The sequence below is a fragment of the Plutella xylostella genome, chromosome 12, assembly GCF_932276165.1.
Source record: "Plutella xylostella chromosome 12, ilPluXylo3.1, whole genome shotgun sequence".
Lineage (NCBI taxonomy): Eukaryota > Metazoa > Arthropoda > Insecta > Lepidoptera > Plutellidae > Plutella > Plutella xylostella.
In genome coordinates, this window is record NC_063992.1 from 3345643 (window position 1) to 3363085 (window position 17443).

Consider the following 17443-nt stretch of genomic DNA (forward strand, 5'->3'; position numbering starts at 1 on the left):
CTTTATGTATTACCACTTGAAGGAAAATTAATTCATTGATGTATTTTGCAGCAACACACTGAAAATTCTTCACATTTCAGAGTCGCAGGTAAAATTAATTAAGGTACTTAAGTATATTATTAGGCTTAACTTCAGCTCTATATTTTCTGGAGTTATTCTAGTGTGTCTTGCCAAGTGTCACTGGTGACTGAGTGGACGGTATGGGTGTCCATCGCTGCTTGATGGCCGGGTAACTCGAGCCCCGGTGTAAACATCCAGTGCTGAATACCACCCGAATGCTGGGCAGTAAGGTGTCGATATTAGGTAGGTATAACTATCGAAAGTTATCAGAATAACGGATGAGGTTCAATGTATCGAGATTACGGGTTATGATTGGGTGCTAATATCTGAATATAATTCAGACCTCCTCTTGAAATGTAAGAGCTAAATTCTAGTAGAAGTTCTCGACTTAGCACACGACCCCGGCGCTAAGTTTACTTTGTACAATGTTTTAATGAATAAAGTTTTTTTTTTTAAGTACAAGGCCGAAGTTCTATCTAGCCGAGCCGTCTATATCTAAGTGACTACCAGGAAAGTAGTTATATCTACTCAACAATCATAGAACGTATCTACTAGAATACTACACTCAATGGGAGGTGGAACTTTTTCATTGCACATGAGTATATCTGCTGTGACTGTAATGCACCTATACCTACCTCTACTTTAATTTCAAAATTAATTTCATCGTACTAGCACCGGCCCACCACTAGTCAATCTTTTTCTTGACATCCGCCGCCTTGCCGGAACCCGTGGTATTGGTAAACACTAAACAGGGACATAACTGAAATTCTGAAAACTAAAGAGTCAATAATGTGTTTTCCTAAAAGAATGCGTGATATGGCGCGTGCGACAGTCGCATCTTATAGCTTTCTTGTGATTGTTCAGTATCGGTACCTACGAGTAAGATGATAATCAACATATCACCTTAAAACCTACTCTATGGCGATGACTTAAGGCTTGGTTGTACGGCAACCATGCGATTTATGAGTTCCTTAAAGTCGGTCTAACCCTGTGTACATAATCCTGCTTGCTTATTAGTGCATTGTGTCTTTACTTTCATCACTGTTACTGACCTGTGCCCCGATGGTTTCCGAGGAGGCCTTGGATACTATGTAAGTTAAGTATTGCTCATATACCGGGTGATTGGAAAGTCGATGTATTCCTTTAAATGGGTCATAGACGAAGGCATTTCCAGTCGATTGAACCCCATAATGCATTATCCGAAAGTCAACCATTTCTGAGTTATTTAATTTTTAAGTTTTTTTTAGATTTTTCCCAAAAATTATGTTCAAAAGCAAAATATTTAAAAAACTAACGATTTTTTAAATACTTTTTTGATTGTTTTGCATTAATGACAACTTGACCAAGTAATTACAAACATTAAATGCGCAATATCCAACTTAATTTAGACACAGTGCTTCAAAATAGGTGAAACATTAAGAAAATTTTACCTAAGGTGAAAACAAAAATGCTAAATTAAAAAAGAATTTTATCTGAAAATTTTTCAGGCACAACAGCTTAAAAACATATACAATGTCTAAGCTTTAAAATGACATATTTCAATCTAAAATCGATTAAGGTATGACCAAGATATAGCCAAAACAATTACATAAGCGGACAAATCTTAGTAGAGAAACGAACAAGATTTGTTCCATTTTTAAGGGAAAAAGTCTTATAACTGGACTTTTTAGAGCTCCGAACCGTTTGCTAATAATTATTGTTCTCCGATAGCGCGGTTCCTCAAAAGCACAGATCGACGACAAGATTGCTTCACCGAAATTATGCTTGTGCGATAACACGGTTAGCACAGCATGTGAAATTGTTTAACCGACAAATTGCATCTCCCATAACACTATTAGGTAAAATTTTTCAGCTAAAACATTTTAGTACAGTGTTTGAACACGGTGAAGGTAAAACAATCATTGTTGAACAGTGCTATTGTCACGTGCTACTGACAAATCATGTTTTCGCGCGAATTAACGGTCGTCGAACAATAGTTTTGAGGAACCGGCTTGTGAAGAATTCTTTTGTGTTACCAATCATAATTGAAAATTACTTTCGGCTAACGTGTTATCGGACAACCATTATTTCGGTGAAGCAATCTTGTCGTCGATCTGTGCCTTTGAGGAACCGCGCTATCGGAGAACAATAATTAGTAATGGGTTCGGAGCTGTACAAAGTCCAGTTATAAGACTTTTTACCTTTAAATTAGAACAAATCTTGTTCGTTTTCCTACTGAGATTGGTCCGCTTCTGTAATTGTTTTGGCTATATCTTGGTCATACCTTAATCGATTTTAGATTGGAATATGTCATTTTAAAGCTTATTAATTGACTATGTTTTTAAGCTATAGTGCCTGAAAAATTTTCTGATAAAAAATTTTTTAATTTAGCATTTTGTTTTCACCTTTCGTAACATTTTCTTAATGTTTCAACTATTTTGAAGCACCGTGTCTAAATTAAGTTGAATATTGACCATTTAATGATTATAATTTGTTGACTAAGGTGTCACTGATGCAAAACAATCAAAAAAGTATTAAAAAAATGGTTAGTTTTTTAAATATTTTGCTTTTAAACATAAATTTTGGGAAAAATCTAAAAAAAACTTAAAAATTCAATAACTCAGAAATGGTTGACTTTCGGATAATGCATTATGGGGTTCAATCGACTGGAAATGCCTTCGTCTATGACCCATTTAAAGGAATACATCGACTTTCCAATCACCCTGTATGAGGAGATTGATACGACTAAGAAGACTATTTATAAAGCAAAATTAATTTATGGTAATTGTCTAAGGATAAAGAAGGATGTTGTAGGTCATTATTATTAGACCACGGTCGGTCTAGTCTTTGAACAAAGTTTGATGTACTTATTATACTTACCTATTAGGTATAATAATTATTCAATGCTGTCCCCTGTATCATAATTCCCCATTACACTCAATAATTCCTTATTCAGTCTTCATGTATGTTATGTTTTATTACCTGTAGTAGTAACTACTATTAGTTTATGGACGAAAACTTTTTGAGAATTGGGTTACATAATAAGGTCATGAATTGTGTTGGTAATTCTTTATTGTTTGAAAGATATGTAACATCAAAAATAAACATTTAGATTTGTCATTAATTAAGCTAAGAGATTTCCATTCAGATAAAACATTAAAAACATCTACTCCATCTATAACATTTATATTGTTAAACATCAAACATAAATACTGATATTATAATATTAATAATTTCTATATTTAACTTCTACCGGGGAACACAACAGCCATTTGGGAATGAGTAAATAACATTTAATTTATTATAATGATTTAAATATGTCTTTCAGATAAAGAAAGGTCAGAAAAAAATAATAGAGAGACCATCTCGCATCGCGCTTCTACCTATACCCTGTTTGGATTACACAATAATATTTCCGCACTCCTTGTATAAAAATAATGTAAATAGGACAAGACAGTTCATAGAGGATTCCAAAATATATAGAACTCTTCAAAATATTAAGATACTTTAAGTACTAACATATTGTTCTACAGCAGAAATTTCAACGTTCAGACTTTGTGATTATTAGAGTAGGATCGTGTAGATTAAAGCTACAGGTTCGGCTAGGTGTAACTATAGTCATTGTTGGACAATGGGACACGTCTAACGGGCAACATTGATAGTTTAAAACACACCAAACATCGAATGTAACCTTAGTTTAAACTCTAACATACAACTAACATTTAAGTAACTTTTCGAGCTGACTTGATGAATATTGTGCCTTTAAGACTAAATTACAATTAACATACACAAACTTGTATAATTGAGTATACATAAAACAGATCACAATAGTAATAATATCGAATAAAAATTATTGGCAAGTGTTTTCAACAGCCTGGCCGATTATCACAACATTTTTGTGTCATGAGAGGTAAATATTGGAATGTAAGTTTTGTAAATACATTTTGATTGTAAACCGTAGAGGTTGCGGCACAAGCAACCTCTAGCAATAAATAACATAATAAAAAAGCTCAACACTCAAACAACTGTACTTTTACAAGTCCAGTTAAGAGAGTGTTAAACAAGCCAGACCAACGAGGTGTATCTAGCAAAGAGGTCGTGCGATGGGGAACTAGCATCGCGCGACCATAGACAGCATAGACCCCATTGGTTTGTGGCGCGAAGGAGGTTTAGATCTCGTAGTTGCGGAACTTGTTGATGACCTCGGAGGGGGGCTCCTGGTTGCCGCCCCCCCAGCGCCCCCACAGGTTGGCGCCCCCCTCGGATGCGCGACGAGCGGCTGCGTTGGACGGGCCCAGGCTCGACGGACCAGACTTCCCGCCTTCGGTTTCTGGCAGCATCCTGGAAGTAAAAATAGGTTAGCTCAGAATTTATCTACTGGTAAAGTCAAAATGTAGGAGGGTACCTTTTAGTTGTGTGTATAGTTAAAAAATCAATTAGTTAATAATTATGAATAGCTGCGAATAGGTTTGTATCCTAGTAACGTCGACTGTTTCGATTCACTTGCACAAATTAAACTCGGGTGTGAAATGTGCGAATGAGTGCATCAACCCTTTAGTCAGCCTGCCTTTATGTAACAAAAGTGGAAGCCATACAAAGAAACTTAGCTACTAGACAGGTGAACTGCTTATGTTATTCAAATTTAAAATAATTTATTTTTCCTGTTAATAATATGTAATACTATAGAAACTTATTAGCGGTTTACCTAATATGAGAATCATAAATCATAAGTTTGGTTCAACTGAAATATCTAAGTAGGTGCTTCTTTAACAAAAGTTTTCCTTCTTGACATTAAAATCTCATAACATCGCGTGGGATACAAAGAAATAAGTAGATATTTTTTGTAAACCATTTCGTCTGAGAATATTTGGCCTTCTACGTCGATAAAACATTCAATTATATCGGCCGAGTAATAGAAACTGTCCAAGCAATGATACCTCATTAATTTTAATTGAATACAAACAACGACTCTCTGAATCTTGAAACAGTCGGTATTTGTTTTCAAGGGAATGTTTCCGATCTTTACTCAAATATCTAATTAAAACTGAAGGCAAGTCAATAAAATATTTATACTAGAAACAGAGTGGGTCATTTAGATGCAGTAGGAATATCGAATTTCAATTAAGGAAAGGCATTGGCTTGAGAGACGAATGAATTTTTAATTTTTTCACACCTATGCAAGTGAACTAGAAGATTAATATATTCTGATCCTGGAATTAATGTTTAAAAAAAATTAATGAATGAACAAACAAATATTATTTAGATATTTTTTCTAGGCTCCTGTACGATGGGTGTATTGTATGTTAGGCAGCTTTATCATGATGATGATGATGATCTCTTCTGGCCATGTTCAGTCAATGCATCTGTGAGCTTCTCTGGTGCCTCTTCTAGCCTCACTTACTTACAAACAAAATATGTACAGCACTCCTCCAACAAAAATCAATGTGCTATTCGCTATTCTGCCATCTTTAGCTAGCTATAGTTTGTCCATTCAGATAATGCGTTTTTGACATTCGAAATAGAACCAACATTACTTACCAGACATAAGAGAACATATAAAATTCTTTCTCTCAATGGACAAACTATACAGATCAGGACCTAAATACTTGAACGTACCTGTCCTTGGTGTTAGGCTTGGACCAGTGCATGGACTGCTGGACGTGGTCCTTCATGCCGTGCCACTGCTTGAAGCTCATGGCGATGCCGCTCTGCTTCCACTTGTCGTAGAGAGCACGCTTCGACGGGTCGCACAGGGTCTCCTTGGCTTCCTGGTGGGTAAATTGTGGTGGTTATTATGTTAATTGTGACATTTTTTTTTATTTTTAGGTTTTTATTATGGTTATAAGTATTAGCGAGGGCCAACATCAGCCTATATTATTATTACTGAACATAGTTGTAAAATAATAAAAAGCTCTAAATTCATTAACCTTTGGAACGCCAAAGCATGGGTTTATGCCACGATTCACCAAAGCATGCTCGCACACACAATACTATTTCAATTATTATTATTTTTATTATTACAGGCTGAATAGAAACCAGTAGGTTTAAAATAGATTCTTACATAAAAATACAAGGAAACTGAAACCACAAAGCATGACGTAATGTCTATAAAATAGATGCATTATAAATATAATTTTATGTGGTTATAATAAGCTGCAATAGAGCAGTGGCTCATTGAGAAAAGCAGAGGATGGTACACTTTGGAAGACTTTTACATATAATATATCGAGCAGCAAAGTTTATGTGTTAGATAATGAGAAGTGGGTATTAAAATTAGGAGAGATTAAATCTCACCTTCAGTTTTTGGAACTTCGCCTCAGCCTCCTTATCGCCATCGTTCTTGTCGGGGTGGTGCTGAAGAGCCAGCACCTTGTACTCCGCAGTTATTTGCTCAACCTGTTGGGACAAAACAATCACAACTAACTTTCACTAATAATAACAAAACAAAAGAGGAAAACCACCCGGAAATTCAAAAGGAAAACCTTGACATTCCTTTCAGAAACTCTTCTATTCAAATGTTTTTAACAAATCCTCACAAAAAAAAAACAAGTCCCCTTTTTGTAGGTCATGTCATATGCCCTCAGGTAAAAGGTACTCACGGAATAAGGTCAATAAGCAGAAAGGAAATAGGTGGATCGATAGTGCACTAGTTTTCAACTATTTCGTTCTAAATTCAAACTTACCGAAGAGTTCTCATCGCAGCCGAGCAGTGCGTAGTAGTCATCATTGGGGTTACTCTCATAATTGAGTATTTCGTCCACACCACTCATTTTTACGACCCTCCCTTACAGAACCCCAGCGGATACTATTTGTGTTTTTCCTTGTACACCACTGCCTTCACAAATCAGAGCAAAGCAAACAAAAGAGCCTTCACTTGCGCAAGTCTAGTTTCGCGCAAATCAATAACAGTGTTGGATAAGTTCATGCAAAAGGGTGACATGACATGAAAATTTTGTAAAATCAGTGTCTTATGTATTTGTCATGTGTCGCGTGGTGGGCGTGGGTTTGATGAATTATTGTGTGTGTGATATGAATCAATTTACAAATAGCATACACATTATATTATATTCGGTTTGATACAAATATGTAGTCATTTTCTGTGATAACTAAGCATATTTGGTTATTTGCCTGGATACCTTTCGCTTTGCACCATCCACACGTCTCAAATTTCGTTTAGAAATTTTGACCACTGAACTGTCACTGTCAAGTAATTCATTTCATCATTTGTTTCTGACCTTTTTCCCTCTATATTTTTCATTAACTTTACTAAGTAGTGCGGTGCGATTCAATACGTAAACTGAAGGAACTTTTCGATATTATCATTACCGTGTGAAAACTCTAATAATCAGCTTATTGGAGTTTCCGAACGAGCACAGTGTGGGAATCCCTCCCTCAGCCCAGCTTCCCGTGCGGGTATTCTACAAAATATTGGAAAACCCATTTACGCATGCAATAGATGAGATGTTCTCCGATTATGTATTATTTTAAAAGAATGTTTATGAATTAATAAAGTGAATGAAAAAACTTATGGGCAAAGATATCCTGAGGAAGATACTGAAAAATGCCTAGCACAGCACTAAAAATAAACACCGCTCTTTTAAAGTACCTACTGGAACAAAAAATAATGCTAATAGTATATAAGTAGTTACTTATGTTGTTCTGTTTGTGGATGTAGCTACATAAATGGGTGACTTATGATAAATCGGTACCTGCAGTTAATGTGTTAGTTACATACTACTACAGTAGGTACAGCCACACTGCTGTGTTGTAACTAATCGTTAGAGCCCAGGCACTTCTAGAGTCGTATAAAATGTTAAAATGTAGGTAACTATTTAAGTAATGCATACTCTAGGTGCACAATGGCGAAAACAGCCGCTTCATTAGTTCAATAAATATACCTACCTACTTATAGTAGTAGTATTCATTCATACACCATACAGTGAAATGTATGGTCACGTTATTAATATTTTTTCGTGATTTAGAGTTGGTATCAAGGTATCATAATGGTATCAGTGCATCGACCTGCCTGCCGCATGCCGTGCCAATGGGAATCGGAATCGCACTGATAAAATTCCATCCTGTACCTAAATTGGAATTTAATTATTGTCTCCACCAGCTAGGATATAAATATCTGGTTATTTATACCTACATAAGCACTGTAATCTGGCTATCTACGTATACTGAGTATACTTCGTAAATGCGTTAATATCTGAGGAATTAATCATCATCATCCGATTCTTCATCCAGTAGTCAACCACTGCTGTCACAGCAAAGTACACACATTTCCTCATCCAGCCACTACCGGCCACCTGTCACCTGTCTAAGGATATCGGTAATTTAATAGTTTTATCTTCGTAGTTAATGGTCCTACTTATATTTAATTATTTTCTTGAGTTTCCACGGGACCTATCCGTATGTTTATTTTATTATTATCTACATACGATAGGTAGAAGTACTTTATTCTCTTTGTTGCTAGGTACTCATGGACTCCAGAACATTCCCAGGGCATTAACTTTCCGATTCGCATCTAAGCTAGTACCTTATAGATGCAAGATCTCCGCGTGTCAGGCTGCATCGAATGTTTACACGTAAATATAAACAGCAAGGCTGTCGACATTGCATATTCCTCACATGCTCTAGACATTGGTAGCGCAGAGCGCGCTTTTGCATCAAAAATAACTCCTCAACTCGATAGCTAATACGTTTAAGTTTACGCGGCCGCTGTGCGAGGCAGATCGTGTTTTCTGCGTCTTTTACGACTAAATAAATACGATTTATTTAATCCCCCAAGCGAAACCATGTAGTGTTAAAGTGTGACAGTGTAACCTTGTCATTTCTCATGGTGATAGTGTAGTCAACGAACTAGGTGCGTGGCATCTTTCTTCCATCTTTGGCAGCGGAAGCAACGGCGGATGTCCCAGCAATGGGTGAGTCGAGCGGGATATGAATGCTAACTACTGACAGTAAATGTTCCCACATTTCTATTCCTCCCGTGTCCCCACCAAAAGTTTGTCAACCTTAAGCTTTTTGTTGAGATGCTTCTAATTTGAATGTGTATTGTATGCAGCCGTTGTTTCGACATTGGATATTATTTGACGATCGTCTTTTGATTTACCTGAAGCTCTTTTGTTCTGAACTTTATCGTGCTTATTTCCCGAGGAACATATGGAACTCTTCTTAGCCAGGACCACCCACAGTTAATAAGAACCGCGGTTTGTACGGAACTATCGTTCCACCGAACGAAAACAAACGCACTACGTTACTCATTTGAAAGTGTTTGATGATGCGGCGACTATTTCTGGAGACAGGGGAAGGTGTGCCGCTTTATAACGCGTGGAAGAAGGCCAACATGAGTCGCGTCATAATTTTAATAATTATTACTTTTCATTGAGTTCAGATTTGAACTAGGGCCTTAGCCCGAGGAAAATGGAAGCGGGGCTATTCTCTATAACATTCGGACTGTGAAAAATTGCAACTATAATTGCACTTCCACATTCCAAGTCAAGTACCAAGGTTGTTCTGTGCTACCTACTACCTTACCTAAGAACAAGTGGGTGTGTGAGTTCTACTGTGCTATGCAGGCAACAAAAAGCCTGAGGGTCTATTGTTTTGTTATCCATTCGTAGCCGAGGACAGAGTATTTTGGCGATCGTAGGGAGACTATGTCCAGCAGTGGATTATTTTGGGCGTATCATTTGATGATGATGATTTAGGCAACTCTACTACCTAGGCATGTATACTACCGTGGACTGGAGTAAAGGTATAGGTACTAGTCAAATAAATAAATACCTAGCAGGTAAATTCTATTGGAATGCCTTTTCCGGAAGACCACTATTTTAGCCCATGCAGTTCAGGCCGGAACAGCTTACATCTTAGCACAATTATTCTGACGCTAATGAGCTTACATATACCTCAACCTTCCCAATGAGCTATTATTGGCAAGCATTAAGTAGACAGGTAGATCCCTATAGGTATTATGCGATTCACGAAAGATGACCAGCATTGAGAAATAATTGTTCTTGTCAATAGCAGCAGCATTAGAGACGAATGCTGGATGTTTCCGGTCACGCCGCATTGCATTTATTCCTGTTTCTGTAGCCATTACGGCTTAGGTAGTTACATAGGTAATTTAATTGAAAAAATATTGGTCAAGTTACGTGAATCGAAGTCTAGGCTTGTAGGTATGTAGGTACTTGTGTAGACACATTACGCAGCGTGCCATTGTGTCGCGTGTGACATTGGAACAGTTATCTGTGCCAACTGTTACTCTGTGACCGCATTCGTTTGCCGCTTCAATTAAAACTTAGCACTTTGTTCCAGTCAGCTGGCTTGAGATTGTGAGTGTTGGGTGTACACGATAACAGTATGCAGGCGTAACGTGGGACGCCCTCCGGCCCGCTGGGCCGAGGAACTTAGACATATGGCCGGTAGTGGATGGATGAGGAAGGACGAGGACAGAGTGCGGTGGAGCTCCTTGGGAGCGGCATATATGCACTTGCACAGCAGTGGGAAATTACGGGCTGACGATGATTAAGTACCTACCTATTATAAGACGGACAGAGTGATTGTGCGGATGCTACTCGTGATGTACTTATAAACAAAAGATAATAATAACAATATATATTATATATATAAGGACATCTCACACACGGCCATCCGACCCAAGCTAGGCAGAGCCTGTAATATCGCTCTCGGACAACGACACCAAATAGGCAGATTCTAATCGTGTTCTGTAGTTTTCATACGAACGGTCTAGGACCGAGCATACTCTTCTTGTGTAAACTCAGCTTTAACTCAGTTTAGAATGCGTGCTGGCACCCGCTAATCAGTTTGATACAGTTGAGGTCTCGCTATTTAAACGTTAAAATCGCTAGATTTAAAATCGTGCTTAATTCAAATGTCGTAAGAGTTAATATTCCAGTGTCAGTTACGGTGTGTTACTTCTTCCACAGGTAGGTGCATTGTGGTTTGTGGTTCGACTTAGAACGAATGTTATTTTTACATCGGAATGTGATGTGGCGTTGATTAGAAATGCACCTACTCCGTAAACTACATTGCATAGACTTTTAAATACAACATGTAAGTATTGTACATGTATAGGATAGGAAGCGTAGCAGTACTTATACCTACTTGAGTAGACACTTAATTTGGTAAGTACAAGGTGGCTTATTTTAATATGGATTCGTAATGAGAACTAGGTGTAAAGCTGAATTCACACTAAGATTTCATTTCATCCAATGCGTCTAAATTTTCAGTTTAGAAACCGTTTCGCAGGTACTAAAACTAGTTCGTAGGTACCTACCATGTATGTACATAGTTAATAGATTTCAGATGAAATTATAGCTTCATAGTCTTCTATGGTAAGTAGTAAAAGTATCAAACGGCTTACATAAAATATCAACATACCATGCAATATAATGCAAGTAGGTACTAGGAATATGAATTTGATAACTCTACATCCAGATTTTACTCCCTTAATTATTTCAGACTGGAAACGTGAAACTTTAGACCTATGTACTTAACCTACTATTAATCCGAAACAGGAGAGGTATGCCTACCTTGACAGTGTAAAGGTACTTCATGATATATTATGTACTCAGAAGATTTTCAGTTCAATGAACCGATTCCTCAAAACGACGCTACATCTAACCTATTCCTGAAATTTCTTTCGACAAAAAGCTTTCCTTGCCTGGAACGCGATTAGTAGGTAATTATTAAAACACATTTTTTTATAAACGTCAAACTTTCTATTTCTATATACTCTACGTTTTATTTCGAGTTAACGTTTGCTTTGCTTGCAGGCAATCGATTCATGCTTTTGCTAGATATTATACAGATCTTGTCTGCTTGTTTGAAAGTAAGTTCGATGCTCCACATTAATAATTTAGCTCTGCTTCATATCACAAGCACAACGTAGAAACACTTACACTTAGGGTACGCGTTCATATTGAGGGCAACTCCCGAATAATACAGGATATTTATTTATACCTATGATATAGGATAGATACCTAGGAACTTCACCCTCTATGAGAATAGAAGAGAATAGAATAGAATAGGTATTTCGTTGATAATAGCATAACTAGACTATTTTGGTCATGAGCTTTAGCTACGACATATTTTTTATTCAGAAATTAGGTCTATTATCTGCGAAACTTAGTTGTAGTTTACGTTCCTTTAGAAAAGATCATGGGATTAACCTTTCACCTGCCTACAAGGAACAAGAGAGATGCGAGCGAGTGCAATATCCGAAGTTCATTCAAATATAGACATTTGTAATCCGCACCCGGCCGCCGTTTCCGCTGCGATCTCATCCACCGCATCGGGGACTAGCTTCATAACTTTGTTTTACTATAGCAAATTATAATATTAAGATATAACGATAGAATAGGCTTGAAAAATCAAATAAGACATTCGTGTAATATATTTACCTAACATAGGTACTTTTGTACTAAAACTTTAAAGTACAGAATCCTAAGTAGATATGGTTGGAATTAGGACTTTAATAATACGTACTTACCTAACATTTAATTTAGAATTTGATCAAAATATTTACGCTTTTTGTTGATAATATTCTGATGCCCTGTTAAACTTTTCCGTTTAGGAGTAATTTGTTGCTATTGTCATCGGAACTTTATTGAACCTCTACCTCTAAGTATTGTAATATACATGTACTTGGGTAGAAGTTACATATTTACATACTTGTACATTGTGGGTGTTTGTTAGTGTCCGTCTCTGGTGGTCGTGAGTGCGTTGTTTATTTTCGTTTGGGCCCGAATCGGCGACACTTTTAGCCAGTTTTAGCAGCTTTCACGGTGGGTGTAGCTTACAATGTTATTTGAGTACTTCACCAGATCAAATATCTTGGCCCTTAGTTGTGTCATAATAACAGTTTAATCCAGAGATCGGTGTGTTTTACCTATATGTGTTTTTACATAGTAATCTAACCTAAATTTAGGTAAGTGTCTATAACCTAACTATTGCAGGTGACTCTATAATCGAAACCTTGCAATATTGATATGTCGCAGGCAACTGGTTTAATCTCCTGTTTGATTGAACCACTAGCCCGTTCATTGGATGGCGCTATTCAGTTGTATGACTAAAGGACAACTCGTCAAGTCGTTGATTGTAACGTTCGACGTCTTGACTGAACGTCATTCAGCAAAGTCGTTGAATGGGATATAGTATAGCAACTTTGTAATGTGTTGTTAGGGTGAACATCACCAGACAAGAGTCAACAAAAAGACTATGTTACAAAGCTCTTATCTCACAAATTAACTAAACAATAACAATAAACGTACCTTCATATTGTTGTTCATAATTATCCAGTTTCGCCACTTTTTTTCTTTGAAACTATCCGCCCGCGGCGTAATAATAGGTTAATTCAAGTTGTCACACTATTTTAACACAAATAACGCACTTTAAAGCTAATTTATTCGCAAAAAACTAACAATATAGGTGCTTTTTGTGTCAGCTGTTAGCTGTTAGACGCCATATTTGTTTTATTCACCACCGGACTGATTTTAAGTCAGCTAACTAGTTGGACGTTTTGTGACGCTTGTACAATCAACGTTCGGCCTAGTCATACAACTGAACAGCGCCATCCAATGAACGGGCTAGTGGTTCAATCAAACAGAAGATTAAACCAGTTGCCTGCGACAGATATATTGCATCCGTGTCTTGTAAGTTGAACCGTAGAGGCAATATTGCTGAACATTCCTCAAATCACTCGTCAAGACACCTAGTTTACGGTATACCAAAGGTATTCCACTAAGTATTAACCTAACACTAAAAACTAAACAAGGACATACCTACATAACTACCGGTTAAGTACTACATACATACAAGAGTTGGTTTACATAATAGGAACGGAAGGAGACAATTGAAGATGCTCAGACTCTGTGCCCTGCCAATGATTGATGGCAGCAGGATTAAAGAGAGGAGTGCATTTGTACTCGTAAAATTACAATACGTTACAGTTATATCAAATTACAACAATAAATGAAAAGCGGCTGAAGCCTCGCATACGAATCTCTATAAAAATACTGCATGTAGAGTAGTTTTCGAGGCTATAACGCTGTGATTTGATATGTGATATTGCAAATTATTAAATTGTGCAAACCCCGTCTTTTTAAACAAGAAAGATCTAAGTATGTATATGAAACAGGAAAGTTTTCAAGTATTTCAGTTTCTAGTGCTACGAGAATTCGTAGGTAACTGCTACGAAACTTTAGCCTACGACGACGGTGCTACGAACCTAGCTAGGTATCTAGACTTGGAACTTTACTGTAACTACAATAGAATAGCATCGACTGAAAAGTGTTCCGTGTGTGTGTAACCTAGATAATAACTCTTTTACCACCAACGAAGGTTGATTGGAAGAAATTGCTCTTTGGCAATGAGCCCACTTTTCGAATTGTAATCTGTACTGTATTCTTAACTATCTCATTGAATTGTGTTAACTTAACTTATAATATTTAATAACTAAATACCTACCATAAGTGATAACTACTAGCTAATTACTAATATACCTACTTGTTAAATAATGCATGTGATATAAAAATATTTTACTATTAAGTAGCTCTTAAACCCTTAATGGATTTCTGCTGCTTGTATTAGGCATATTGTATTTTTTTGTGTAATTTCTTATTCAATAAATAAATGAAAATGAAATGAATGCTTTTACTAGGTTTTTATTTGTTATGAATATATTGTGGTTTCTGTACTTACATAATAGAGTATTTAATAATAAATAAATACTTAACAAGGATAGATCTGTTCTTGGGTTTGTCCTATATACAACAGTGACGATGTAAAAATTTGCAATTTTTGTGAAATACAGTTATATTAATTAAAAAAGTAGCTTTTCTTCGTGAATTTCCAAGAGTCGTATATGACAAAATTTGTTCAGAATCGTCACCTGATTCACCCTCTTTCTGTTTCCTATACCACTTTTGCAACATTTTGTATAAAGGCAAGATATATCCTACAGGTATACGAGTGAGAGTGAAAGATGAGAAAGAAATACAAAAATATTGAATTTAAACTAAGAGACGCCCGACCTGAAAATCGTATCTAATCATCAACATAACCACTGAACAATTGTGCCAGGTTCTATCGATTAGTTTCATCCGCCGCACCTGGCGAGCTTCCCGTGTCTCATTCTCATTACATAATGTTTACGGACACACCCTGTATATATGGCGATATGTAGGAACTTGCACCTTTGTTGTTGTGTGTCGCTTGTTTGCTTTGATTCACTATATTTCTAAAGGAGTACGTGGGGGTGGAGAAACCATAAATAATAGTCTTTGTAAGAAATTCTAGGCATCTAGGACTTTTCAGTCAGGTAAGTAGGTAAACTATAGATATTAAAGTCACGTACTATAAACAGTAGCTTAAATATGATTATATTTTTCAGCTTCTGCTGGTTTATATCTTTTGAATCCACTCCCCTTTAAACATTATTGTAAAAAATCATTTCTCTATAGACGGATACTTATACATAATTCTTTAAATCCCTTGAAAAGTTATCTCTATTGTTTTCCAGAAGCTGCATTTAATTTCCTTCAGCTTTCAGCTTCCCAAGTTCAATACATCTGTCACTCAGATTCCTTGCCCATTCAGATCTAAGGAAACGAAAGTAAAGCAACGCAACTTCGCAACTGAATGTGAATATAAATAGAGATGAATGAGTAATGGGATAGAACCTGCAGGGAATGCATCAAACGCGTGCGCTACTGCGAAAATAAACCGCGGACATTCCGCGGATGCCCACTATTTACGGGCAGCAAAAGAGATGACTGTCCACCCCTTACAAAAACACTTTCATATAAATATCTACTCACGAATATAATACTTACTTAGGGACCGTCCATTAATCACGTGAGGCTCAAAGGGGGGGGGAGGGGGTACTGAAAACCTCACGAAACATCACGAGGGGGGAGGGGGGGTTCTCATTAGACATCACGTGTATTAATTTTTTGTCAAAAAATAGTTATTTCTGAAACGATATTTTGGACGGCGCAAAAAATTTAACGATTTGTAGTATGACCTATATTTTTTCTAGTCAAAAATTGCCTTTATATAGACTTCCAAAAAAATACACGTGATCCAGGGGGGGGGAGGGGGGGTTGGTCCCAAACCTCACCAAATATCACCAGGGGGGAGGGGGGGGTAAAAAAATGAGAAAAACGACCTCACGTGATTAATGGACGGCCCCTTACTTAATAAATAAACTGTATTTGTTTGGATCGGTGATACTTTCTTTTACTCATATTTCATAATAATATCTGACTTTTAGGATCAAACTGTTTGGGCTGAGGGTGGATATATACATAATGATCTCTTTTGTTGACTGTACTAGTAGACTGACTGTATCCAAGAGTGGATTCTCTGTGTATTCGCTACAGTGACCGGCTTTGAGCCATATAGGAGATTGAATTGCATGTTTTGCGGGAGGTTAATGTTATTTATGTAGAGTTAGGCCTGGTAATATATAATGTGTAACGGCATAATAAAAGATGTTCAGAATGACCACCTGCGTGACCATAATTTTTTCTATTACTTTTGTAACACCCTGTAGATTTTTTTTCGCCTCAAGACAGAAATAAAAGGAAAGAGATTTCCAATTCCTATAATTAATTATATTGTGAAAGCGAACGGCCGCTAACAAAGATTTAGGCCAGATATCTTCGTTTCACGAGTGACTCGAATAAATAAACATTAATTTGCGCCGTTTCTTTTCCATACATTTTTACAAGTAGACGCTTTTCTCATTTACATCCAGTGGTATTCGTACTGAAGCTCGAATGAGCTTACAAAGTAATTGACGAGCGAGCATTGTGTGTCGTGTACTCTGTTCCGAGCGGACACAAAAGTCATCATTGTTTTACTGCATCTGCAAGTAAACAGCCGGCGGCGGCGGCGGCGGGGGCTCCACATCTGGTCCGATTTTTTTTGCTCCACCAGGCGGGTCACAGCTCTCGTGTGTCGAGGGGCCTGTGCCTGCGCCGAGATTGAAAAAGTAATTTGGTTGCCATGCCCCGCCGCGCCCGGCTCGCCTTTCAGCTTCACATTTCAAAGCTACGTCGATCGGATGTTTGACTTCGCAGTTTTTCAGCGCAACTGAAAATAAATGAACTCCCGCAACCGATCCCGGTAGCGGAAAACGCATCCAAATACGAACGGCGGAATGAATGAAGCGAATGTCAACAAAGCGGGGATTTATTTACAAACATTAGCGCCTAGCTACTGCGGCGCGCACGCACGTCTCCCAAATTAAACAGGCTCCCTTTAATAAATCCCGGGTGTGTTTTTACGAATATCCTGGTGCGGGGGGGCGGGAGGGGGGGAGGGGGGTGCTTCCTGCGGGCGCGTGCTGCGCTTCCTCCGCACGTGGGGCGCC

At 37.4% G+C, this 17443-nt stretch overlaps 1 protein-coding gene across 1 annotated transcript; it reads right to left on the reverse strand.

Moving 5' to 3' along the window:
- Positions 1-3093: 3093 nt before the first annotated feature.
- LOC105388456 (J domain-containing protein) lies at positions 3094-6957 on the reverse strand. The gene is made up of 4 exons (XM_011559361.3): positions 6723-6957; positions 6334-6435; positions 5656-5807; positions 3094-4380 (listed from the first exon to the last, which is right to left on the reverse strand). Exons 1-4 carry the CDS (start codon positions 6807-6809, stop codon positions 4209-4211), a joined length of 513 nt encoding a protein of 170 aa, XP_011557663.1. The 5' UTR covers positions 6810-6957; the 3' UTR covers positions 3094-4208.
- Positions 6958-17443: the final 10486 nt, after the last annotated feature.